Here is a 26,534-nt window from a genome sequence, read left to right as displayed (position 1 = left end):
TTTACTTAGAAAATGTCAATTCAGATGCTTTGCTCATTTTTAAATTGGGTTATTTGTGTTTTTTTGCTATTGAGTTGTAGGAGTCCCTTGTACATTTTGGATATTTTTATCAGATATGTGGCTTGCAAATATTTTCTCTCATTCCATAAATTGTCTTTTCATTTTGTTAATGGTTTCCTTTGCTATGCAGATGTTTTTAGTTTGATGTAGTTCTGCTTGTTTATTTTTGCTTTTTTGACCTTGCTTTTAGTGAAAAATACAAAAGATCATTGCCACGACCAATATCAAGGAGCTTATTCCCTGTGTTTTCATATAGGAGTTTTAGGGTTTTTGGGCTTATGCTCCAGATCTTCATCTGGTTAGAGTAGATTTTTGTATATGGTGTAAGGTAGGGGTCCAGTGGGTATCCAGGTTTTCCAATACCATTTATTGAAAGAGTATCCCTTCCCCATTGTGTATTCTTGAATTCTTTGTTGTAAAGTGACCATTTATGCATGAATTTCTTTCTGAGCTCTCTTCTGTTCCATCGATCTTTGTGCCTGTTTTTATACCAATACAGTATTATTTTGATTACTATAGCTTTGTAACAGTAGTTTGAAATCAGAAATGGTGATACTTAGAGCTTTGTTCTTAGTTTTCAAGATTGCTTTGGCTGCTTGGGGACTTAGGGTCTTTTGTGGTACTGTGCAAATTTTAGGATTATTTTTTCTGTTTTTGTGGAAAATGCCATTTGAATGTTGGTAGGTATTGCATTGAACCTATAGATCACTTTGGATACTATGGACATTTTAACAATGTTCTTTAAATCCATGGACATGGAATATTTTTCCATTTATTTGTGTTCAGTTTCTTTGATCAGTAATTTATGGCCTTTCTTGTATAGATCTCTCACCTCCTTGGTTAAATTTATTCCTAAGTATTTTATTCTTTTTGATGCTAGTATAACAGATTGTTTTCTTAATTTCTCTTTCTGATAGTTCACTGTTAGGGTACAGGAACAGTAGTCATTTTTTGTATGTTGATTTTTGTATCCTGCAGCTTTACTGAATTTGTTTATTCTAACAGCTTTTTGGTGGAGTCTTTAGGGTTTTCTAAATATACCATGTCATCTGTAAGGAGACAATTTTACTTCTTTTCCAATTTGTGCCTTTTATTTGTTTTCATGCCTAATTGCTCTGGCTAGGATTTCCAGTACTGTGTTGAGTAAAACTGGCAAGAGTGGCTTTCTTGTCATGTTCTTGTTCTCAGAGAAAAGGCTTCCCTCTTTTCACTGCCAAGTTACATACTCTTGACCATCATTCCAGCTGTTGTAATGATTAAAATAAACATGATGTTCATATTTGAGGAATATGAAAGAAACCCAGACACATTTTAACTGAAGTAAAAATTGCAGCTAAATTATATTGCTTTTGGAACTACTTAATTCAAATAGAGAAGACGAGAGAATGATTATTATTCACTTATGCTGAGAAATCTGAATACGGTAAGAGGAATTATGGTTTGAAGGTTTGAGGTTTACTTTTAGTGTGATGTGCAGTTGATTGAAAAGCCATTTCCTCTTATTTCCAAATAAATAATTTCAAAGAAATTCTCTCCCCAGCCAAGCAAGAAACATTCTGACTTCCAAATACTGCAGGCTCGGTTCACAGACTTTAGCCTGGATTTTCTAACTGTGGCTTTAGATCTTGTGTAACAGCTACTGTCAGGAAAATAAATTATTCCCTGAGCCAGAGATACTTTGTGTGCTGTAGACGCTCTGCAATGTTTCTACAAATAAAATGGAGTTTTTATTTCAGAAGGAAAACATCGTGTTTCTAAAGTAACATAGGTGGCTTGTCTATGTCTGACAGGCTGCAGTTCGGTTGCTGCTGAGAACTGTCTTCTCACTGTGCGTGTATGTGAAAGTTAAACGGGTAACTTGGACTTTAAAGAACTGCATACTTAATGTGTATACACCTAATGTCTGGATTTGCTTTACGGTACTCCAGGGGGAAGAAAAACCCCAAGAACATTGTGGTGATTGGGGAAGGGTTTGTGAAGCAAGTGTGAAAAGTTGGTATTTGTTGATAAGCTGGTTGTTGGTTCCATGGGTATTCGTTATACTCTAGTTTCTACATGTGGGTGTAAGTGCAAATTCCTACAGCAAAATGCTTCAAGAAAGGAGTGTTAAGTTTTCAGCAAGGAGATCATAGTATCAAATGAAACTTAAGGGGATTCAAGAAGCCACCAGTTTAAAAGCAAGTGGTAACATTTTAGTTCTTCATGCCGAGAGAGAAAAGGAAGGTAAGAGGGAGAGAAGGATTGAAACAAAGCATAATTTAGCATATTCATTTATTATTTTCTAGATGACAAGGCTATTGTTAAATTATTCACATTATACAATATACTTTTGTTTGTTTTTTGTTAAAGAGATTCATCAACTTCCCATTTGCTTTCAGAGCACTTTTATTAATTGGTTAATGAAGCATTTATAATACCAGGGAGTTCTCATACAGACCACTGGTGACTAATTATTTAGGTGAGAAAACAGTAAAGTATACTTGATCATGATTGCTGCCGAGGAGCATGGAGCCTCCTGGAAAGGCTGCGGCACTGGGGAGGGCAGTGGTCACCGTGCGGTGGAAGTGACTTGGGCTGGGACTGAAGGTGGCATCTAGCTCAGGTACTGCTATCTATACTAGAATGATCTTCAGCAAGTTTCTGAACCTTTGGGATCTTCAGTTTCTTTGTCTACAAACTCTGAAGAATGCAGGGAGAGTTCTTGAGAATGAAAATTTATGCTTGTGATCCCACCTTCTGCCAAACCATGGAGCGTATTGACCAGAGTTGTGAATGGAAGGTGCTAGGCCCTTCGTCTTCTCTTCCTGACCTCCTCTCCGTCACAGAGGAGGGGATGGGATGTAGTTAACATTTGCTCTCAGTGCTTTTGCTTTTATTGCTTCTTTTTGTATTTTAATCTTTCTTACATTTAATTCTGGCAATCTGGGATAGACGTGTTATATCCAGTTAAAGTGACTTTAGTCCTTAGTGAGGAGATTAGAGGATGCTAATCTTCTCATCTATGTACTCATCCAGCAGTGTTTCTCACTTTCTGAAATTGTTCTATTTCCTTTTGATGGCTAGTACGCCTTAGTCATTGTAGACCTGAGGACTTAAGCTTGTGTCTGTAGAGACCAGGTAGATAATGTGGTGAATTGAGCCAGGCATAATTTTTTTTTCCTTTTTTTTTTTTTTTTTTTTTTTAAGTATAGTCATGTGTAAGTTTCAGATCATAGCTAGTATTTGACCTTAATCGTAGGGCCATAACCAAGAATGGTGGGGGCTTTGGCTTACTGGAAAGCTTATGATCCTTTGAAGCATGCATATGCTGTCCAGCCCCACCTGATTATTGCCCTGGTGTGACCGGGTAGCGCACTCACCCTTAAAAGGTGGTGGTGGACTCTTGTGTTGCCAGATTTTCTAAATGCTAAGGACACATATGGTTGTAGGCTGTCATTTTTAGGTCTGATTTATTATTTGTGGGTAAACTACCTTAGACGCTGCTTTCAGTAAATGCTTGAGTGGGCAATAGATGTCCAGTTAGTGTTGGTTTGATTCTTCTGCTTCTGCTTAGGCGATGAACAGGGGACATCTCTGCTTGTCTGGTTTCTCATCAAGAAAGGACTGAGAGATTGTGTGGACAAATAGGCCTTGAAAAGACAAGACTTTCTCTGTGCACCCCGTGCTTGGCCATGTAAAATCAGTGTATTAACAAAATTTCTCTTTTCTGTAGCAGTGAGTAGATTCCTCATGTTTACCAGGAAATCTGGAAAATAAACACTCCTGGTGCCCCTTAAATTAAGGAATGCATTTCCCCCCTGGCTGCCTCTGTTCCCATCACCATTGGACCTTCTTTTCTGCCAACTCTCTTCTTCCTCCTTTCCCTTCCCTTTCATCCACACAGCATAAATTTGTGGCCTGTGACAGGATATTCCAGATATTGTGTACATATAGAATCTTGTGAAAATGTGAACCCCAAATTCAGGAAATTCACCATCTGGTCAATATCGACCCATAAAAGTTAATGAGAACTCATGGTAATTGATGTGTGATGTAAAGGAGTGTTTTTATAATGCTCATATATTTGGGTTTTTGGTTATATGTGAATTATAACACTATAAAATAGGTTAAAAAGAAAAAAAAAAACTCCTTAAGGGTAAGAGTTCTGTTTCTTTATGCTGGAGCACATTTATAGTGTATGAAGCTGTTGGAACCCTTTAATATGAGAGATCATTTATGACATGGCACCCTCTAAAGAGTGTTATTAAATTCTGGAGGTTACTTCTATTCAGCTACAAGTTCCTTGATCTGACATTAATGTAATATTATTGTATAGGATGGGATCTTTAAGATGAGCCTCTCTCCAGATGGGACCCTCCTTGCTGCCATTCATTTCTCAGGGAAACTAAGCATCTGGGCCATTCCGTCTCTGAAGCAGCAAGGGGAATGGAATCAAAATGAGCAGGTATGTCTGTTGATTATTATTATTATTATTAGAATGGTTCTCGCTTAAGGGTGAGTACTGACAGTAATGGTTTCATTTGGTTGATGTTTGACTGCAGCTCACAGCTATTATTCATGCTCAGCATGCCAAAGCTTTAGTTAAATTAGAATATCATCAGCATAGTAGGATAAATTAAGAACAGAGTAGCACTGTGTGCTGACTTTAATTTGTAGTGCAGTACATTCTGTATACTGACTGTAATCTGTCCACCCCCTTTTCCTTTTTTCTTACTATAAAAATACAGAATGGAGACGCTAATTTTGTAGCAAAAGCCAACTAATATGGTAAAAAAATTGGAGGGTCAGTATTCTAAAAGGGCTACAGTTCTTCCCAAATCTTGCAACACTAACGTAATATTGGGCTTGCTTAAGGCTTGAAGGGAGACCTCTTCACTCAAAAGGTAGGAAGTGAAGGGGCGCCTGGGTGGCGCAGTCGGTTAAGCGTCCGACTTCAGCCAGGTCACGATCTCGCGGTCCGTGAGTTCGAGCCCCGCGTCAGGCTCTGGGCTGATGGCTCAGAGCCTGGAGCCTGTTTCCGATTCTGTGTCTCCCTCTCTCTCTGCCCCTCCCCCGTTCATGCTCTGTCTCTCTCTGTCCCAAAAATAAATAAACGTTGAAAAAAAAAAATTAAAAAAAAAAAAAAAAAAAAAGGTAGGAAGTGAAGATGCAGTCTATTAATTTTTTAGTGTCTTGAAATGACCGGTTTTAAGAATGAAAAGGCTTAGTGGTTTAGTAACAGAATCATCATTTGTTATATTCTAAAATCATGATGGGCAAATAAGGTCTGTGCATATAATGCTGTGTATTGTGATAGAGTGAAGATGAAAAGAAAGACCTCCGTTAGATACAACTTTATGTTCTAAATCTTTTACTCCTCTGATGGTGATTTGGCATTTCAGTACTTATGGGTTAATTTTTTTTCCTCTCACTTCTCCATTTCCCTTTTCTATAGAAATATCTTTTCACCAGCTTTGGTGGATAGTTTTGTGATTCTAAGACTGGAGACTTTTCCCTGAATGGTCTGAATGGATTGATGTCTTTTTTCAGAATTCCTTTTAATTTCATTTCATCAGTTAATCTGAGCTATTAAAACAATTTTGAAAAGCAAAGAGCATTTTGTTATTCCCAGAATAGCAGAGGGAAAGAGAAACTGGCTGTATATTTTTTTACACTTTTCACAGACTTAAATTTGTTTTTGCTATTATTCTTCATTTTTTTAAAAAAAAATTTTTTACATTTATTTATTTTTGAGAGACTGAGAGAGACAGTGCATAAGTGGGGGAGGGGCAGAGAGGGAGGGAGACACAGAATCCGAAGCAGGCTCCAGGCTCCGAGCTGTCAGCAGAGCCTGATGCGGGGCTCGAACCCACAAACCGTGAGATCATGACCTGAGCCAAAGTCAGACACCCAACCGACTGAGCCACCCAGGCACCCCTTTTTTTCTGTTTTAATACACAAGTTTGGCAAGATTTTTTCCCCTTAGTTCCTACTCACCTTGAATTTAATTTGTTCTCTGCACCTCTACCACTCACTCTGGCCCTGGATCTCGATTTGTTCTAAACAGAAGAGGGGTTCCTCAGTCTTCAATCTCAGCAGCTAAATACAAGGAACATTGTTTTTCTCTCCTCGGAATTGATAGCTAACTGATTTATATCTTCCCTCTAGAAGTGGAGTGGATCAACTCTAAAACCATTTGTTTAACATATTTAGCCATGCACACTGGATAACTGATGCAAAAGGTACCATGTATTTTTCATGGCTATTAATGTATAGTGATACATTTGCATTTGGAAAGACTCTGTTCTTTCCAATATTTTACATTTGGGCATTTTTTTTTCTTTCTTTTTTTTTTTTTTTTTTTAACATTTATTTATTTTTGAGACAGAGAGAGACAGAGCATGAACAGGGGAGGGGCAGAGAGAGAGGGAGGCACAGAATCCGAAACAGGCTCCAGGCTCTGAGCTGTCAGCACAGAGCCTGACGCAGGGCTCGAACTCACGGACCGTGAGATCATGACCTGAGCCGAAGTCGGACGCTTAACCGACCAAGCCACCCAGGCGCCCCAAGGCATTTTTTTTTCTTAAGTTTACTCATTTTCTTAAATTATTTCATTCACCTAATAGAAATATTGATCAAGTTTGAAGCACACTTAATGTTTGATTTTGTTAGTATTCTAGAATGGCATACATGTAGTGTAAGGACTATTTAGGCAAAATTTATTAGTATGCTCTTTTGTTTACTGGAATTCTGGATACCCTTCTTGTGAAGATAAATTGCATTTGTTGTAACCCTTATTGGCATACACTCAACTTTTTAAGTAGGTAGACATTTTTTTGTCATTAGTTGCCAATCAGTGTCATTGTAATTCGCTAGTCTTTAGCTCATTAATATTATTCATTAATTTTTTTGATTTTTATAGCGATTCTATTAAAATAATTTAAAAATTGTTTAAAAATCTTGAATGAGTAAATGTAAATATCCCAGTAGTTTGGAATAGGCCATCAGAAGAGTAATGGGGCAGGAAAGGAAGGAAATTAGAAAATGACAAAAGAGGTTTATGGTGGGAAGAGAGAAGAGTTTATGCCAGAAGTTGATCTCCTGTGTTTCCCTGGTGAGACTCTTTGACCCTTGAGAATGTAGAAGGGCAGCTCATCAGGAATTGCTCTAGACTGTTCTGTTGTGCCACAGTGTGCTTCCATCTCGCCCCTTGTGGCTCTGGTTTAGCGCCCGCCGCACAGTCTGTAGAGGCTGTCTGTTGATGTAGCTTGATTCTCAAGCCAGTTCTAGCTATTATTACAAACTGAACAATTTTTAGGGTAATATATCCGTGTTTTTCAGATTGGGTCGCCATAAATTATTTCCCTCGAATGCCTGAGCAAACCAGGAAAAAAAAAAAAAAAAACCAAACGGGTTTTGGGGCTCACAAAACTGAAAACCATGGACCTGGTTGCCATCACTGCAGACGTTTTGTAGGTGGTAGAACCCCTTGCTGAGGGAACAGTGGCTTAGTGAGAATTACTGAACCTAATCCTACCTTTATTGCTATTTCTCCTGCTGCTCAGCACACCGCCTTATTCCCGAATTCATCCCATCCGGGGCCTGTGGCGGTCAGCCCCGCCCTTCTCGCGCTGTCGCTCAGCACAGGGAAGGACTGGAGCTGAATAGAACAGATCTTGCTTTGAGACTCCTCATTCTAGTCTCAAAAGAAATTTTGTCCAGGGTTGAAAAGCAAGACTTTAATTTCATCTATTCTTTTCTTAAAATTCTAAAGTTGTGGTCAAAATGCAAACTCCTTTGTTTACCTGGATCATTATGCTGCTTCACACTTGCTTCCTGAACTTTCCTCTCCCTGCTCCCTGCTTTTGTCCCATCCTTTCTTCATTCTGTCATTCTTCATTCTGTCATAAACAAATTCTTGTGAGGCTTCATCATTTTCACAGAACACTCTTTTTTTTTTGTTTTTTGTTTTTTGATACACATTTTAGGCTTATGTAGCTCTGGTCACGATTCATGTAGATAGTATTCTTGTAGCTTTTACAAAAATTACTGTAATAATAACCTCAATTATTTATTGAGCACTTATTCAGAGTTATTTAGCAAGTAAGCAGTAGAGTTGAGATTTCAGAGAGATTTCATCTCTCTCTGACTCTTATGTAGATGCTCTTCCCATGACCCTGTGCAAAAATAGATACAGTTTTTAAAAGGTGGAAAATATATTTATTAGGCTTTATTTATTTGATCTTTAGAAGAACAGAGATAAATCTTTTTTCCCAGTGAATAGAACACAGATGTCTTCAGCCTTCTCAGATGTGTTGAACTCTTGAGCCAGTTAGTGTGTATCACCAAAAACTGGAGTAAATAATTGACATAGCTTCCCGCTGGTAAACGCTGAAGTTTACAGTAGATCTGTGCAGTACTTATGATGTGCTGGGAGAGTATGTGAGAGTGGTAACTCTTTCTTCAGCACAAAGGGTTTGAAAAACTATACTTTGCTTGAGTCTTTCACCTGTATCCTGGGAGTTCATCACATTGGCTTGGCCATTTTGGATTTGGATGGGTACTATATGAAGGGAGTCAGCAAAATTTAGTGTACCACAGTAAGTGGTATAAAGCTTGTGTGTAACAGTTTTATAAAGAGTAAGCTGTTACTGTATTCATAATAATAATCATAAAATAATAGAGTTCATCTCTTTATTGAATCTTTACCAAGTTTTAGAGTAGAGAATGCAGTAAGTCCCAGTGAGATGCTCATAGTCTTGCAAGGGGAATTATAAACAAATCAACAGAGTAACATGTTAATATTATGAAAAGATAAGCTCAGAGGAAAGACTCATAATCCAGTTGGGGGGAAGGACTGTTGGGAGTAAGTAGCATTTGTCTACTAAGGCTTGGCTGTCCACCCTGAGAGACAGGAACCTATTTCAATTGCTTCACTACAGTCCTAGTAAGTAACAAATGTTTTTGTGTTCTAATAGATGGGAATAGTGCTAAAAAGAAGTAAACTTGCATTGCTGCATTAGAATCAAGATGCTGGTTGGACTCAGGTTCTTGGACTTCATAGGTTAAGCCTTTGTTTCAGAGTATCTTTTGTAGCCCTTATGTTGACAGATTTTGACTTTTTTTTTTTAAATTTATTTATTGAGAGAGAGAAAGAGAGAGAATGAGAACCAGCAGGGGAGGGGCAGAGAGGGGGACTGAGGATCTGAAGCGGGCTTTGTGCTGACAGCAGCGAGCCCGATACGGGGCTCGGACTCATGAACTGTGAGATCGTGGCCTGAGCCAAAGTCAGCACCCCTAGATCGTGACTTTTATCTGGGTGAGTGAGGTAGTAGTGATGATATTAATGGAAAACAGGGAGAGAGTCCATGCAGTTGATGTGAACGATGCTTCTGGAGTTCAGCATTCGTTACGCAGAGACACTGGAAACACGAAACTATTAACAAGTCATATACCAAATATATTGGTGTCATTTTGTGTACTCATCACTGGCTGAGCCCTTAAACAGCTGCTCCTTTCTTACTCATCCTGCAATAGTCAAGGGACCTCGGGTCAGCCAGGTAGGACAGGGCTCTGCCTCTCTTACTGCTGTTCTAGGAAATGAAATGGCCAAGCCAGTATGTTTAAAATAGATTATATGGTAACATATAGTATAGAGCCAGCTTATAATTTTAGCTAAAACATTGTCTGAGAAGAAGCTAGTGTTACTGTTGCCCTATACAACTGTAGCCTCTTTTACCAAATCGTGAATTCAGCTCATCTGGGGCTTTCTTCATGTAATTCACTACTTTATTAGTTTTCATAATATGCTTTGTGTAATTGAGTATTTTCTCTATAAAATCTAATGATTAAAGATAGTTGTGGAAGTGCCTATTCTGATTTACTTCTACCCAGTTGTGAGTTGATTAAATACTTCAGCTTTCATTGTCAATATGAAAATCCATCTGGCTAGAAATCTGTGAGTATTAAGTTTTGTTCATGTGTGGAATATAGTAAAATTGCTAAATTGCTAAAGTGGTTTTCATTTCAAACATTTCCCATATGTTATGTTTATATATTTCCATCTCATTTTTGGCCTTAATTTTTGTCTGAAGAAGTTTTATCATTTTTCTATTTGTACATCCTATGATAAAATAGGAAAGATAAGTTTTGTTTCTCCTACAATTTGCTCTTTGCCACAATAGTAGGTATTGGACAGATTTTGTTAAATGGATCAATCAATGAAAGATAAGTGGGAAGATGACAGTTAATGTGATTGGTCTTGACACAATCCGCAGCTGTCCTCACAGCTTCACTCAACTGTGAGCTCCTGGAGAAAAGACCCTGAATATATGTTTGTTCTACGGGGCCTAACATAGAGCTTGGCATAAAAAAATACTAGTAAGTGTTTGTGGAATGAATAAGCAGTTGAAAGGCTGCTTTTATGCTGTTGGAGGCAGCGGCCTTCATTATGTTTAGCTTCTAGCTGTTAAAGAGAGTCAACAATCAAAATTCCTAACTGAAGAAAACAGTGCTATCGCTGTCACTGTAGGATGTTCTCAGTCATGAGGTGGCATGTCACCCACAGAGGAGTGACAGGGAGGTTGCTTCTCAGAATATATCAACATGGCACTAGGAGTGAGCACCCCGGGAGTGCTTTCACAGGGGCCGTGGGTCCTTGGTGGTCCTGCCCTCAAAACACCGGCCTACAGCGTGCGTATCAGATACCATAAAGCATGGCCAGATCACGGGCCCCTCACAGAGTTTTTAGGGTTGAAGGATGGGAAGTCTGGCCCAGTTTGACTAGGATGAGGGAAGCAATGGGAATATCAGCTTTTTTTTTGTTTTGTTTTGTTCTGTTACCTCTTAATTCCCTTTACCTATTTTGCCCGTTTCTCCCCATCCCCACAACTGCCAGTTTGTTCACTGTGTTTATGAGTCAATTTATATCCTCTTCAGATTCCACACATGAGTGAAATCGTGTAGTATTTGTCTTTCTGTCTGACTTACTCCACGTAGCATAATACCCGTGCATGTTGCCATGTGAATGACGAGATCTCATTCTTTTGTTTGGCTGAGTAATATTCCATTATACGTATGCACCACATCTTTTTTCTCCATTCGTGCATCAGCGGACACTGGGTTGCCTCCATATCCTGGCTGTCACAAATCATGTTGCAGTGAACATATGGGGCTCCTATATCCCTTCAAATTAGTGTTTTTCTCTTCTTTCATTGCTTACTTTCATTTTCCGGTAAATACTTAGTAGTGGGATTACTGGAATGTGTGCTTTGTCTATTTTTAACTTTTTGAGGAAACTTCGTACTGTCTTCCACGGTGGTAGGACCAGTTTGCATTTCCACCAACAGTGGAAACAGCTCCTAATGACATTTATTATTTCTTGTCTTTTTTTTCTAGCCATTTTAACAGGTGTGAGGTGAGAGATCTTATTCTGGTTTTGATTTACATTTCCCTGATGATGAGTGATAATTGAGCATTTTTTTCATGTGTCTATTGGCCATCTTTTTGTCTTCTTTGGAAAAATGTCTATTCGTGTCCTCCGCCCATTTTTAAATTAGACTATTTGGTTTTGGTGTTGGGTTGTGTAATTTCTTTATATATTTTGGATATTAGCTCCTTTTTGGACATGCCATTTACAAATAACTTCTCCCATTCAGTAGGTTGTCTTTTCATTTTACGGATGGTGTCCTTTGCTGTGCAACAAGTCTTTTATTTTGGGGTAGTCCCAATAGTTTCCTTTTGTTCTTGCATCCCTTGCCTGAGGAGACCTGTCCGTAAGTAGTTGGAATCGTATGAAAGGAGGCAGTGGGAATGTCTGCTTTGAGAGTAGTGAGGCACAGCTGTGTCAGGATACTGGTCTGGTAGGTCACCTCTGCCTGAAGCAGAGTTATGTTTGGGCTTCTTTCTTAAATGTACTGTGCAGATAGTTTCATCCAACTCCCACATATTGTGAAAGTAAACATTTAGTTCAGATATCTAGCGTGAATCTGTGTTCAGCCGTAAAAATGAAGTGCGGATACATACTACAACATGGATGTACCTCGAGAACCTTCTGCTCCTCCAGAGAAGCCAGACACGAGGGGTTACGTGTTGTATGAACTCATTTATACGAAATATCCAGAATAGGTAAATCCACTGAGGCAGAAAGTGGATTGGTAGCGGACAGGGCTGAGGGGATGGGGAGTGGGAAGTCACTGCTTAACGGGTAAGTGGTTTTATTTTGGATCGACACAAATGTTTTGAAACTAAATGGAAGTGACAACACTGTGGACGTACAAAGTGCCACTGAATGTTCATTTTAAAATGGTTAATTTTCCATTATGTGAATTTTAGCTCGACAACAAAAAATGGCATCGCGAGTCCCATCTTTCCGCCAAAACCCCAAGACAAGCAAAAATGCAGATAATTAGAATGGATATCCTGTACTTCAGTTAAACTGACCCACTGTTTTCCTGAATAAGTTTAGTTTAGTTTTTTTTTTTTTTTTTTTTTTTACCAGTGTACTTTTGTTCATTCTGTGTTTGCTGACTGGAATGTCTTCCTCCACCCATTTGCCATATCCAGATTTTATCCAGTCTTGAACGTATAGCACCCAGTGTAGTACTTCCTTTATACCTCTTGAACCCCCTTTGTCTTTCTCGAGGCCATATTCAAAATGACCTCTTCAACCTTTGAAGACCCCTCCACTTTTATCTATACCTCTTTTTGGGCAGCTGTTATATTTGAACTTGGGTTATAGTCACTCACATCTGTTTCTTAGCTCTCTACCTGCTTGAGTTGTGTGGCCAGTAATGTATGGTTTCTCTTCCCCCTCACAGTATAAGTGCACAGTGTTCATTGACTAAATAGCAGAAGAGACCACACCTTTGAGAGGCTGCAGGAATACTAGTACTAAGCTAATTTTCCTATGGCTTAGCCATTCTAATTAGGGTGCAGTGATTTAAAAGAATAATTCATTCCTGGGGCGCCTGGGTGGCTCAGTCCGTCGGGCGTCCGACTGCGGTTCAGGTCATGATCTCATGGCTTGTGGGTTCGAGCCCCACATCAGGCTCTGTGCTGACAGCTTGGAGCCTGGAACCTGCTTCGGATTCTGTGGTCTCCCTCTCTCTGTGACCCTCCCCCGTTCATGCTCTGTCTCTCTCTGTCTCAAAAATAAACAAACATTAAAAAAAAAAAAAGTAATTGATTCACTTATTCAGCATTTAGCTACAGTGACAGGTGAGTACTGTGATAGGTCTGGGAGTACGAAGATGACTCTGACAGAGTTCTGGCTGCGGAAGAACACATCTTCGTCTTGTGTTTAAAATCAAATTCACAAGAGACATCCATTATTAAAGCCATCTGCATGGAACAGTCTAGTCCCGAAATGTCTGAAAACTGACCCTCATGGACTGGTGCAGCTTGTTCACGGTGCTCTTCCTCATTGCTGACTCTGATGAAGACAAGCCCACCTTGAATTCTCAATGTACTTCTACTAGTGAGACGGTTTCGTTTGAAAAGATTTTGGAGATTTCTTGTTAAATTTCACTGTGATCTGTATGTACTTCAATTCCCCCAAGGCCGAATCATCCTTGTTGTTTGTGGGACTTAAAGTGTTACTCCACCCTCCCCTTGTGTACTCCACGATGTCAGCAGGGAAGCACACATGTCCCCATACGAAGGTGCTGTGGGAGCGCGTACAGCTGATGATTCGGAGGCCCTAAAAACGTCTGAAGTGCCCTATAAGTGACCAAAGAAGATTTGATCTTAAGGAATCCAAGTTGATTAGTTTCAGTAGTCTATACCTTCTGGTATTCTGAATCTTTTTTTTTTTTTTTTTTTTTTTCCAACGTTTCTATTTATTTTTGGGACAGAGAGAGACAGAGCATGAACGGGGGAGGGGCAGAGAGAGAGGGAGACACAGAATCGGAAACAGGCTCCAGGCTCTGAGCCATCAGCCCAGAGCCTGACGCGGGGCTCGAACTCACGGACCGCAAGATCGTGACCTGGCTGAAGTCAGAAGCTTAACCGACTGCGCCACCCAGGCGCCCCCTGGTATTCTGAATCTTTGAAAGTTAATTATGAGAAAGTAAACCGAGACAATCTATTTCTTCTGTTAGTATATAAATAGGCTTTTAGGGTGACTTTTTGGGTAAAGTTTAAAGAATTATATCTTCTGTTTTCAGTGACTGCTGTGAGTGATTTATCATAGTAGTGGAGATCAGGAAATTCTTTTAGGCCTTGGAAAGAAGTATCAATTTTAATACTCTTAAGGCTTAGCCACTGAGAAATTGTTGATAAAGTATATATTAAATGAGAAAGCACATTCTGACTTAAATATAGCATTACTTTTTTTTAGGCTTAAGATTTCACATACCAAATGATATTTTTGCTGGTCTTTTCCCATACTGCTGTAATTCTGAAGATGCAGTAATTAACAGTGAGCCCAGAGGGGGTCTGGCAGTGTGTTCATCTCAGCTGTTGTATGATAGTGGAGAGAGATTGATGTGTCATCACCTTCTCAAAGGTGGGCATGACATTATGTTCCATGAAATTAGAATATGAATGGAGGCAGCTTCAGAATCGCATGGTTATATTTTTTTCTGTAGTAAATTAGTCCTAGGAAGTTAGAACCGGGGATAACATGGAGGTTGCAGAGTCTAATCTCAGAGCTGTGGAGCCTAAGGCCTGGAGGGGTCACTCCACTTACAAGTTATAGGAGTAGGACTTGTACCCAGACTTGTGCTTATTCACCACAGCATAGCCGTTCTCCTCCCGGAGTGTAAGTGTGTGTATATGAGTGTGCACAGAACGAATGTTCGTGTGTCTTGCTCTCATCGTATTAATTGCACGCTCGCTCTCTTACTTTTCTTCTGCATGCTCTTTTCTTCATTAAATTGAGTTACAGTGGTTCCAGGTGCACATTTTAAGTGTAAGAGCAAGGTTATTAAGAGGAATAGATTACAGCTAGGTAGAATACGACTAAGAGATCGAAGGAAAGCATCGCTTCCATATTTTGTTATTTCAAAAAATCCATAGTTGTTAGTGATGCTCTTATAATTTTCTTACATTGTTGACTCAAGAAGTCCTGTGCATATTTTTCATGTTTAGCCAGGCTATGACGACCTTAATCCTGACTGGAGGCTCTCTCCTGAGAAGAGAAAAAAAATCAAAGGTGAGTTGTATGAAATATGATAATTGAAACCTTATGAGACAGTAATTATATAGTAAAGGTGCTCCTTGATGATATATGTAGGGGATGAAAACAAATCTTTTTCTTTTTACCCTCCACGGTTCTCTGGCTGGGGCCCTGTAAAATTAGATTGACAGAAGACAGATTAACAGGAGAAAAACAAAACCGAAGTTGCATGTACGTTGGGAGTAGTACCCAGAAATGAGTGACTCCGAGGGTTGGTTGGAAGTTGGTTTTCCGCAGCATCTTATCAAGGGAACAATAAAATTATTAAGTGCCAAGACAAAAAGAACTTTGAGTTTCACTCATTTCTGCATCTTAAAATATTTCTTATGTCAAACTGGTCAATTTTGAGGTGGCAGTCCTGGTCTCCTTCAAATCTTTAAGAGGAAATCAGCATTGGGGCATCTGGGTGGCTCAGTCGTTGGGTGTCCGACTCTTGGTTTTAGCTCAGGTCATGACCTCATGGCTCTTGGGTCCGAGCCCCGAGTTGGGCTCTCAGCTGACAGCATGGAGCCTGCTTAGGATTCTCCTTCTCCCTCTCTCTCTCTGCCCCTCCCCCCTCAAAATAAACTTTAGACGTGAAAACTATTATATGTCTGTCTTAAATTTTTTTTAAGTGTATGATTCTCTCCTATTGTTAGTCTGAAAAGGGATATGTGAACATTTTTCAAAACCTTTTAGAACCTTTATGATACGTATGCTTCATACACACCAACATTTCAACCTGTTCTGTTGACATGTGTTGGTAGACTTCATTTTTTGAGAGGGAAGACCTAAAGATATTTACTGCTCCTGCATCCTTAGAATTTTGGACTTTGACAAATTGTCGGAACTCAGGTACCATTTTGTAAAAATTTGGGTGACGACTTCTAATTTATTTTTTCTTATTGAACACGTTTAGGGCCCAAATATGGTTTTTAAATTGATCATTGGACTAAATGTGTTGTAGTTAATGCACATTGACGATGTGCTTGTGTTGATTTACTTTCCCCATTAGATAAAGAGTCCTTTTACCCACTGATTGATGTAAATTGGTGGGCAGCCGGTGCAGTGACTTTGGCTCGCTGTTCTGGTGCTTTGACGGTTTCGTCGGTGAAAACTTTGAAGAATTTACTGGGAAAATCCTGTGAGTGGTTTGAACCATCACCTCAAGTCACTGCTACCCATGATGGAGGATTTTTAAGTTTGGAGGTAATGCTTTCCCTTTTGGAGCAGCTAGTGTGTTGGAAAGAAAACCTGTATTTCACCAAAAATCCAAACACCTGATTTAGTTCTTAGTGATTTTTGTCCATTATTTTTATTGAAGTATGGATAAACGTTTGATTTTTAAATTTTAGCTAGCCCATCATCTAATCTTGTTTTTAAAAACACCACCCTGTGACTGGAATCAGAGATTCAGTGAGGATAATAAGAAAGATCTATTGTTGAGTCAATTAAAAAATTTGCGCTGTAAAAGAATGGAGAAAATGGAGTCATTTTGCTCTTTGTAAAAGCATTTTTTCTTCATGGACATATTTTGTTCTTTTTCTTAGATTGGACATCTTAAAATGTAAAAGGTATTTCTAGTTAGGTATGGTCTTAAACTATTTCCCTCAAGTTTGGGAACTTAAAAATTCTGGTTCTTTTAGTAAAGAAAGCTTGTTTGTCATGACAGAAGACTTGAAAATTGAGGCTAGTCCCATAAAGTTCTGTTTTTATCATGAACAATTCTTATTCTAAGTCTTTCAAGTGTAATGACCTTCAATAGCTTTCATTTCAGTGCAGATTCACAAGTATTTTTTTTTTTTTTTTTTTTAAATCTCAAAGTTTGTTACTGAGTCTACAGATGTGATTTAAAAAGAACCATGGCTTAAAATCTAAGCCAACTCTGTTAAGTCTGGAATGAAAGTTATCTTCAACAGTCAGGCTTTCGGACTCAGAACTTTATGAAGCTGTTACACATTTTTTTTTCCCCAAAGGGAGGGAGGGCAGGAAAGCTAGTCTCAGTAAAGCAAATAAATACCTTCATGTTCATTTTCTAAATAGATGAAAAACTCCTGTTTTTTCTGCAGCAGGTACAAAAATACCAAAGTGAAGATATTAACATTCTTTTTGTTTCCCTAAAATAATTGCCAGGCATATATTTGGGAGATCATATTAATGAGCTGTTTTTAAAACAGGCTTTGGTTTTGGAGATTTGGAGCCAATAAGACAGAGGATCTTTCTGGAAGTGTTGATGTATATACTGTCTGTATTGGGTTCTCTTGAAGCTTATTCTTAATCACATGGCTCGTGTCATGCATTGAACCAGAGCAGAATTAAAAATATTTTTCTCACTCTAAAGCTTGTCTTCAGCTCCTCACTACTGATTTAACATTTCCTTTTTCAATTTAGTGTGAGATTAAACTTGCTCCCAAACGATCTCGTTTGGAGACTAGGGGTGGAGACGAAGATGAAGGTGAAGAGGATTCTGATTCCGATCAGGAAATATCCGCGAAGGCTCGCTACTTCGGCTACATAAAGCAGGGCCTGTACCTGGTGACGGAGATGGAGCGATTTGCGCCTCCACGGAAACGCCCGCGAACCATTACTAAAAACTACCGCCTCGTGAGTTTGCGCTCCACGACTCCAGAAGAGCTTTATCAGAGAAAGGTGAGGGAGCGTCCTATCGCTGTCAGAGTGCATAGGCATCCAGCTTTTATTTTATTGGAATGAGAAAAACTAATTTTTTTAACACAGAAATTTAAAGAGGGATTGTCCTATCATTGACCTGTTAGAAATATCGGTATTATAGAGCTTTTGAAAATAATGCTGGTTTTTGTGCCTGAGGAATCAAAATAAAAACAGTGGATGAAAGATGAATTCACTGAGACCGTTGGTCCACTTTGTGTATTAGCTGGGTCTTTGCTGCCCTTCACGTGGCCTTCAGCGCTCACCTTATCTGTGTTCAGTGCAGCTGTCTCCTCAGACTGCAGATGGTGAGGGAAGAAATGCAGACTTGCTTTCTAATCAGGCATCTGCTTGGGAAGCAGATTTGGTCCACTCTGAGCGTTCTAGTTGTTTGTGCCGGGTGCTGTAGTGTCCGGGGTGGGCTCTGACCAGGAGTCAGGCTGTCGGTTCTCCTTGTCTTGGTTTCACCATCATTTTACTCCATAAATATGGGCATTTCAGCTGTCTCTCAGCTGTCTGTTAAAGAGTGGAAAGAAGCGCTTGATCTGTCTGCCACTCAAGGTTTTGGGCTCCTGGTGCCACAGTGCCTATGAGAATAGTTGGGAATGCATAACATGCTGTAAGGGTTAAGGTGATCGCATCATGATAGTGACATCATGATAGGCGCTTCAGTAATGTCACGTTCCTGTTCCCATTTCCTTGTCCCAAGATTGAAAGTGAAGAATATGAGGAAGCCTTGTCTCTGGCTCAGACGTACGGCTTGGACACTGACCTAGTGTATCAGAGACAGTGGAGGAAGTCCGCGGTCAACATTGCTTCCATTCAGAGTTACTTGGTATGTTTACATATTTTTGTAACGTGGTAAAATTCAAATTATGGGATATTTTTTGGTTACGGGCCTTTTTTTGGGAACATTATATATTGCTGACATTTCTAAAGCTTATTCAACCTGGAGGAGTTATCCGGTTGTATTGGCCCTGCAGCTGGACCTTGGTGCTGAAGATGTGTGAACAAATATTCACTGATAAGCCAGCTAACTATCTGGTTTTTTGGTCTAATCCTTTCTCTTCCTCTACATCACTTACCTTTCTTCACCTACATCATTCAGGGTCTCATCAGGAACCAGAAACCACCTAGTAATTTGGACTGGGAAAGTTTTAATATGGAGCATTTTTAAAAAATTTATTTTGAGAGAGAGAAAAAGCATGTGCATGCAAGCAGGGGAGGGGCAGAGAGAGGGGGAGAGAATCCCAAACAGGTTCCACACTGTCAGCACAGAGCCTGACGTGGGGCTCCATCCACTGAGATCATGACCTGAGCTGAAATCAAGAGTCAGACGCTTAACCAACTGAGCCGCCCAGGCACCCCTGGAACATTATTTTCTAGTGAGATTTCCTATAAAGGGGTAAAGAGAACATTAAGGACTACCCTAGGGCTGAAGGAGCATACCCAAGGAGGGAACAGACTTGGAAGGGAGCTGGGATTCAGACCTCACTGAAGAGTGGTTGCAGCACATCAGCAGGAAGAGTTCTCTGCGGTGTCTTGGGCCAGGGCTGGTTCTTAGATGCCAAGGTTGGCAGGTAGGAAAAGGTAGGATGGATGAGCAAACAGATGCCTGCCGCTAGGTGCAACAGTAAGCAGAGGTTAGGGGTCGGAAGACCTCAGATAAGGACCCATGGCCATGACTGAAAAGAAAAAGGTCCTGCTATGCAGGTGGAGATAGTCTGGAAAGACACCTCCCCTTCTGCTGGGTGCCTGGGAGATTCACTGGGAAGGAATCTGCCCATAGGAGTACAACTGACATTCAGGGGAAGTTGTGTTCAGCAGATCAAGGAGGGGAGTAAGCACTCTGGAGGGCTCCTACATGCATTGGCTGCTAAGCCACAGGAGCAAGAAGTTTAGAACCTGAGCCTGTTAGGACTAGAAACCAGAGCCTTTCCTCCACAGTGGCCCTCTAGCGCCCTCTCCTGATGAAGCTTGATATTCTGTCCATTAAAAAATGGAACTCCTGTCTATCCCAGAGATAGCCGTGAAGAGAACTTTTGAAGCTGAGAGGCGATGTAACAAGCCTGCCAAATTCTCCCTTTGTGTTTAAATTTTCCAATTGGAATCGCTTCTCGGCCTTTTGGCTAAGATCAAGTGTAAAATTTCCAACTGGATTCCTCCTGCTTCCTGCTGCCTGAGTTAACGTGGTTGTAGCCTGTGTATTTGTACCGTTGGCACCTTTGTGAGGGAGTGGTTGGGTTTCTGGCATGCTTTCAAGAGGCGTGTGGTTCTTCACGTGACGTTTAGAAAATACCTTTGCCTGTAGGAAGATCTAAGAAATGTTGGGAAAATGTTGTAATTGTTTTCCTTACAATTTATGTACACGAGTAATTAAAAATAAAAATCTGAAAAAGTTGTAAGTAAGAAGTTGATGCTTCAATAAAACTGGAAGATAAACTGTTAGTACAAGTAAGACGCCAGAGAAGAGAGAGCGTGAGAGATAATGAAATACAGAGAAAAAGTTGCTTGTATATCCTTTAGAATATCAGAACACCAAAGCTATATTATCTTTCTTCTTTTGTGATCAAGACAGTGAGTTGTGAGTTTATGTATACCCGTTTAGGGCTTTTTCTGGAACACAGTAGAGGACAGTTTTGGTCTCTGAAGGAGCTGACAGGTGTTAAGAGAGAGCAGGTGCATTTTTTTATTGGGAGAAATACTTAATTCAGTGAAATAAATAGGCAGTTAAGAGTCAAAGCACTTGACGAGGGGAGGTGAAAGGGGTACAGGAGAGACATAAATATGACCTTCCCTTTTAGGGAGCTTATAATCTTTCTGAGAAGATAAGCCTCATGTCTAAAATATAAATAACTAGGGGTGCCTGGGTGGCTCAGTCGGTTAAGTGTCCAACTTCGGCTCAGGTCATGATCTCACAGTTCATGAGTTTGAGCCCCGTGTCGGGCTCTGTGCTGACAGCTCGGGGCCCGGAGCCTGCTTCGCTCGGGGCCCGGAGTCTGCTTCGGATTCTGTGTCTCCCTTTCTCTCTGCCCCTTCCCCGCTTGTGCTGTGTGTCTGTCTGTCTGTCTCTCTCTCTCAAAAATAAATAAACATTTAAAAAAATTAAAAAAATAAATATAAATAACTATGCAGGAAGATTCCAGATAAATGCTGTGGGAACCCAGTGAAAGTAGCAATCATTTTAGACCTAGTGGTTATGGAAGGCCTTTTTTTTTTTTTTTTTTTTTTTTAATTTTTAAAAAAAAAAAATTTTTTTTTTTCAACGTTTATTTATTTTTGGGACAGAGAGAGAGCATGAACAGGGGAGGGGCAGAGAGAGAGGGAGACACAGAATCGGAAGCAGGCTCCAGGCTCTGAGCCATCAGCCCAGAGCCCGACGCGGGGCTCGAACTCACGGACCGCGAGGTCGTGACCTGGCTGAAGTCAGACGCTTAACCGACTGTGCCACCCAGGCGCCCCTGGAAGGCCTTTTGTAGTGAAGATGTTTTGAGCAGGTTTGAGAGAATTCAGAGCAGGCCTCCTGGAGTTAAAAGATTGGAAGGCATTCTTCGTGGGACAAGTGGTATGAGCAAATGAGAAGAAAATGAGCATGACCCGTGGCATTGACCAAATCTGTCCTAATCATTGCTTCGTGTCTAGTTTAGTACCTGGTCCCCAGTAGGTGCCCACTAGCTATTTCTTGGATGAGTAAATGAGCTCTGTAAGTAAACCAATCTGCTGGATCTGGTATTCAACAGTAATGAACTTGGGGAAATATGATTAGAAAGATACATTGATTTGGGTTCTGGAGGATGTTGAAGACTTGTGATGACTTAAGCTTTTTATCTGTAGGGTAACGGGAAGTGTTGTGGATTTTTGACTGTGGAGGTGCTGAGGGAGGTGGTGTAGAAGACGAGTTGGTGTGGAAGGGGAGTGATGGTGGGGAAACCCTCTAAGGGCAAGAGACCCTTCTGGTGTCACAGATGTTATGTGTTGATGACATAGACTGGTATGGAGGCCATAGACCTGGAGAAGAGGAAGTGAGTTAAGAGACATTTGAAGGAAGAATTGATAGAATGAAATATGTAAAAAGAATAAAGGGTAAAAGTCAAATGTCACTTAAAATTTATAACCACAATGACTCTAAGAGGAGGGAAAGTCAGGGATTTTGAGTGGAGTCAGAGGAAGCAGTTGGGAGGGAGGAATAGGCCCTTGGTCTTTCCAAAGAATAGCATATTATGACTTTGATGATTAAATTATCATCCGCACTTTGTGATACATCTCATGGTCAAGTAAATACAGAACTGTGATGTGCTATGCCTCGTTAGTTTCGTTTCAAAGTTAAACATGCTTGTTACAATAGGATATATCTTACTTTGCTTTTCTGCTTTATTTTCGACTCTATTATATAGCCCAAATGCAAACTAACGAGCAGCTATAAAACTCTGGGCAGATCTTTTTTATGTTTCTGAAAAAGAGTCCTGAAGCTTTGGGTTTCAGCTTTGGGTTTCTCTTCATTAGAAGAGAAAGGAACGCTGTAGGAATCTCATTCTCTACGTCCCATTTTAATCATTGTTGGGGGATTTTCCTTTTCCTGTGGGCCAAGGGCATAGGTAGCTAGACTCCCTTAGGTATGGCTTTACAATTCTAGAAGGCAGCTGTTAGGTGCTGTCACATGTCATGGGTTCTGTAATGCCTCTTTTTTATTTGTATCCAGAGTAAAATAAAGAAACGATCTTGGGTTCTTCATGAGTGTTTGGAAAGGGTTCCCGAAAATGTGGACGCTGCAAAGGAACTGCTTCAGTATGGATTGAAAGGCACGGACCTGGAGGCCCTGGTGGCGATAGGGAAAGGAGCAGATGATGGCAGGTTGGTCACAGAAAGACTTGGATTCAGGAATAAAGGTGACTTTGTGAAAACATTTAAGCTGAGACGTGGTGAAAGGTAAACTTCTTTATTTAGGTTTATCCTGTAATGAGACAGTTGCCTTCGATCAATGCTTCCCTTATCTGAGGTCACAGCTTTCTTTACTTTGAGTTAAGTATTGTACATATGAGAGCTTGGTGCTAAGAAAAGAGCAAGTTCTACGAAGTGTTATTGGATGCTGGCAGTTTCTAAGCTGTGGGCTGAAGGCATGGACCTGGGTGTGCTCACTAGTCAGAAGCACCCCCCGGGCAAGTGTGAGCTTCATTCACTTTGTCTCTGGCCTCGTACCCTCTTTAGAGAATTGGAGTGCTTAAATTATGTGTTTTGCAAAAGCACTTCATAAGCTTTTAAGTACCACACAAATGCCTGTTAGTAGTAAAGTTACTTGACAAGAGGCATTGCTCATCAGACATTTGGAACTCTTTAAAGTTACAAACGTGATTGTGTATTTGATAAATAACGTAAATGAGACGGACATTCATTACCATATTAAAACCTTAAAAAGAAGTGATTCAGATTATAAACTCTGGGCAACATTTTCTTCATCGGCCGTTTCACCTTGGGTGAATATAACCTCCCGTGTTTTCCTAAGTAGTTTTTATTGTCATGATTTTAAAATTTCTGTAATGATTAGTGATGACGTTTTGCTCATCCTGTGGATATAGCGTGTGCATCTCTTTGCCTGCAATACAAAAAGCATTCTTTCAAATAATTGGTTGTTTCTGTTTCTGTGAAAATCAACTTAGTAATAAAATCAGCCAAAGTAGGAGAAAGCTGCTTTCACGAATAGCTTTGGGTCTTCTGTTTCTTCGTGCAGATTCACATTACCTGGTGAAGTAGACATTGACAATCTCCCCTATGAAGAGCTTTCACCACCTGATGAAGAGTCTGCCAAGAATAAGAAGGAGAAGGAGATGAAGAGGAGACAGGAACTACTTAAATTAGTAAACTTTTCGAAGTAAATGATTTATTGCTGTTCATTTGCTACTGTCTTTAAAATAACTAGTCAGTTAAGTGTGTTCTTTACTAGGATTAATTGCTCTCAATTATTCCAGCAACTTCCATCAAATGCATTTGCTCTTATTTCACCCTGGTGCTTCTGTGTATTGTTCTGTCAGTTTGGGGCTTAGTGGAATATTGGTTATTTTTATTCTATTTTAACTCTTAGAGAACTGTGCTTCTGTGTTAATATAAGTGGCCTAATATTATTCACAACAGGTTAACACTGGAGCAAAAGGAACTTTGCCGTTGTCGGCTGAAATTACTAACCTACTTAGATCGGCTTGCAACATACGAGGTGAGGAGTAGTTTTAATCAAACCAATTATGTTTGTTCGATCTGTTATTATAAGTGCTACGGCTGCCCTAATATCTGACAGATCTGATCTTTATAACTGTTGTTTACGAAAATATCATTTTGTGCAGAAGCAGTTTCTCTTGCATACCAGCTTTGGTAAAAATTAGAGATTGTGGAAGGCACAAGTTGTTGTGTTAGTCTAGGGAATAGAAAGACTAGCTGTTTTGGTATATATGTTTTTTGGATGTATGACCCTTTTGATTTACTTTTATTTTACATTTTTATTTTCAGGTATGGTGTGTAGCTGTCTCTAGCCAACTTTCAGTATATACTGGGTTTTCATAACCCTAATATGAATATTTCTTACTCATTTTATTTCAGTGATTTGTCGAATTTAGTTGGTTGAACTTTGATTCTAATTATGGCCAAAATTAGACACTTGAGCTTAAAAAAAGTATACTTTATATTTATTTCTTTCGGGGACACAAACCCTGATGTTCAAACCACGTTCAGTAGCACGATTCAAGTGTTGTTAAAACTATTTCAGCAAATATAAATAACTTAGATGGCTTTTTCACATGACCCTTTTAGCCGAAATTACCCAGAAATTAATACAAATTTCCAACTTTCAGGCTTCCCTGGCAGGTTACTTCCTCGGTCTGTGTTAAGCCTCCTTTCTGTGGGCCTTGGTACTGGCACAGCAGACGCCCAGTAAATTGACACCTGATGATGTGATCTTGTCCCTGTGTTAATACGCAGGTACTTAATCCTTATCCTACCTGCAGGCAAGTCCAAGAGACTTTGATTTCCCACCTGGTAATAAAATAGAAGTGTTTTCAGACAAAATACCAATGACAAAAGAGGGCTATTTATGGTTATTAGAAAACATAGTAGTGAGTATATCATTTTCATACAAAATACTTTTTTTTTGTTTTTGTTTTATTTTTTTTTTAATAATGAAATTTATTGTCAAATCGGTTTCCATACAACACCCAGTGCTCATCGCAACAGGTGCCCCCCTCAATGCCCATCACCCACTTTCCCCTCCCTCCCACCCCCCATCAACCCTCAGTTTATTCTCAGTTTTTAAGAGTCTCTTATGGTTTGCCTTCCTCCCTCTCTTTTTTTTTTTTTTCCCCTTCCCCTCCCCCATAGTCTTCTGTTAAGTTTCTCAGGATCCACATAAGAGTGAAAATACTTTTGTCTGTAACTACTGCTAGTTTGTTGGAGGGCCATATTATTTTAAAGCCTACCTTTTACTGTGTTGGACTTTTTCTTCTAAAAAAAAATTTTTTTTTTAACGTTAATTCATTTTTGAGAGACACAGAACATGAGTGGGGGAGGGGCAGAGAGAGAGGGAGACACAGAATCCGAAGCAGGCTCCAGGCTCTGAGCTGTCAGCACAGATCCCCATGTGGGGCTTGAACTCATGAACTGTGAGATCATGACCTGAGCCGGAACCAACAGTCAGACGCTTAACTGACTGAGCCCCCCAGGCATCCTGTGTTGGGCGTATATTTTGAGGTAATACATAAAAGCGTGTTATGAACTGCAGAAGTCGGTACAGATATAGTTTATTATTTTTTCTTAGCCTTTGTTTTACTAAATCTTACTGATTTTGAGATCTTAAGGAGTTCCATAAAATGTTCAGAGTTTGACTATGCAGTTAATTTTTTTTTATTGCCCTTTAGTTACTGAATTGCTATTTCCTATTTGGTAATATTTCCGATTCGATAATAGGAGGTACTATTACATTTTTTAAAGTATTTGTCGAGCCCACTTTCTTAGTGAATTAGGCTAATTAAGCTTTCAAAAAGTAGGTGAAATTGATGAATTTGGCTATTAAAACTTAAAAATGAAGATGTTCAGATACAGTGGCTAACCAGCTGGATAGTGGTAGAGACAGGCATTGCATTTTACTCATAGTGCATAGCTTCTTTTATTAATTCTGTGATGAATTAGATAAAAATGGATTCATTTAAAGTTCACACGAGTGCCTGGTAAGTACCAGCTGTCATGCGGGAGGTGGAGGTAAGAATAGGGGGCTGTCCTTCTGGAGTCTTCACTTTGTAGGCACTAAGTGACTATAATAATGTGCAAAGAACTGGTGAGGGGGCATAGTGGAGTCCTGGGGGTGTCCCAAGAAGATGCCTCAAAGGAAGTGATAGTGCAACTAGTACTTAAAAAAAGGCAGGCGGATTTTGGGGGGGGGGGGGAGATTACCATGAGGGGCACATGATGATGGAAGTTCCGTAAAGGCATAGGGGATTTGTCTTGTTTGTCTTGACATCCCTAAACTCAGATTGATACCTGGCTCATTGAGGAGCTCAGCAAATATTTGTTGAAGCAATCAGTAGGTCAGACAGTACCTTAATAAATACCAACACATTTGTTGAGGACTTAGCCACTGTGCTGTGAACTTAATCCAGATTATTTCTCAGCAGTCCTTTGAGGGTGGTACTATCCT

General features: G+C 39.9%; 1 protein-coding gene and 1 long non-coding RNA gene across 6 annotated transcripts in view; both read left to right on the top strand.

The window, feature by feature from the left end:
* The window catches only part of NBAS (NBAS subunit of NRZ tethering complex), a 367,149-nt gene that overhangs the window by 96,870 nt on the left and 243,745 nt on the right, over positions 1–26,534 (top strand). For all 5 annotated transcript variants that reach the window (XM_086700060.1, XM_086700059.1, XM_086700058.1 and 2 more), the window contains 8 exons: positions 4,376–4,504; positions 15,130–15,193; positions 16,212–16,405; positions 17,588–17,845; positions 18,573–18,698; positions 22,563–22,714; positions 23,589–23,729; positions 23,990–24,068. In XM_086700060.1, coding sequence (XP_086556186.1) covers positions 4,376–4,504; positions 15,130–15,193; positions 16,212–16,405; positions 17,588–17,845; positions 18,573–18,698; positions 22,563–22,714; positions 23,589–23,729; positions 23,990–24,068 — 1,143 coding nt within the window. The remainder of the gene's footprint in view (positions 1–4,375; positions 4,505–15,129; positions 15,194–16,211; positions 16,406–17,587; positions 17,846–18,572; positions 18,699–22,562; positions 22,715–23,588; positions 23,730–23,989; positions 24,069–26,534) is intronic.
* Positions 4,511–5,651, top strand: LOC147582247 (uncharacterized). The gene is made up of 2 exons (XR_015248883.1): positions 4,511–4,943; positions 5,194–5,651. It is a non-coding gene; the product is annotated as an uncharacterized LOC147582247 (long non-coding RNA).

Source organism: Puma concolor, chromosome A3, assembly GCF_028749965.1.
Source record: "Puma concolor isolate L17-30 chromosome A3, mPumCon1.1.hap2, whole genome shotgun sequence".
NCBI lineage: Eukaryota > Metazoa > Chordata > Mammalia > Carnivora > Felidae > Puma > Puma concolor.
Note: the sequence above shows the minus strand (reverse complement) of the source record. Positions and strands in the feature narration are given on the sequence as shown.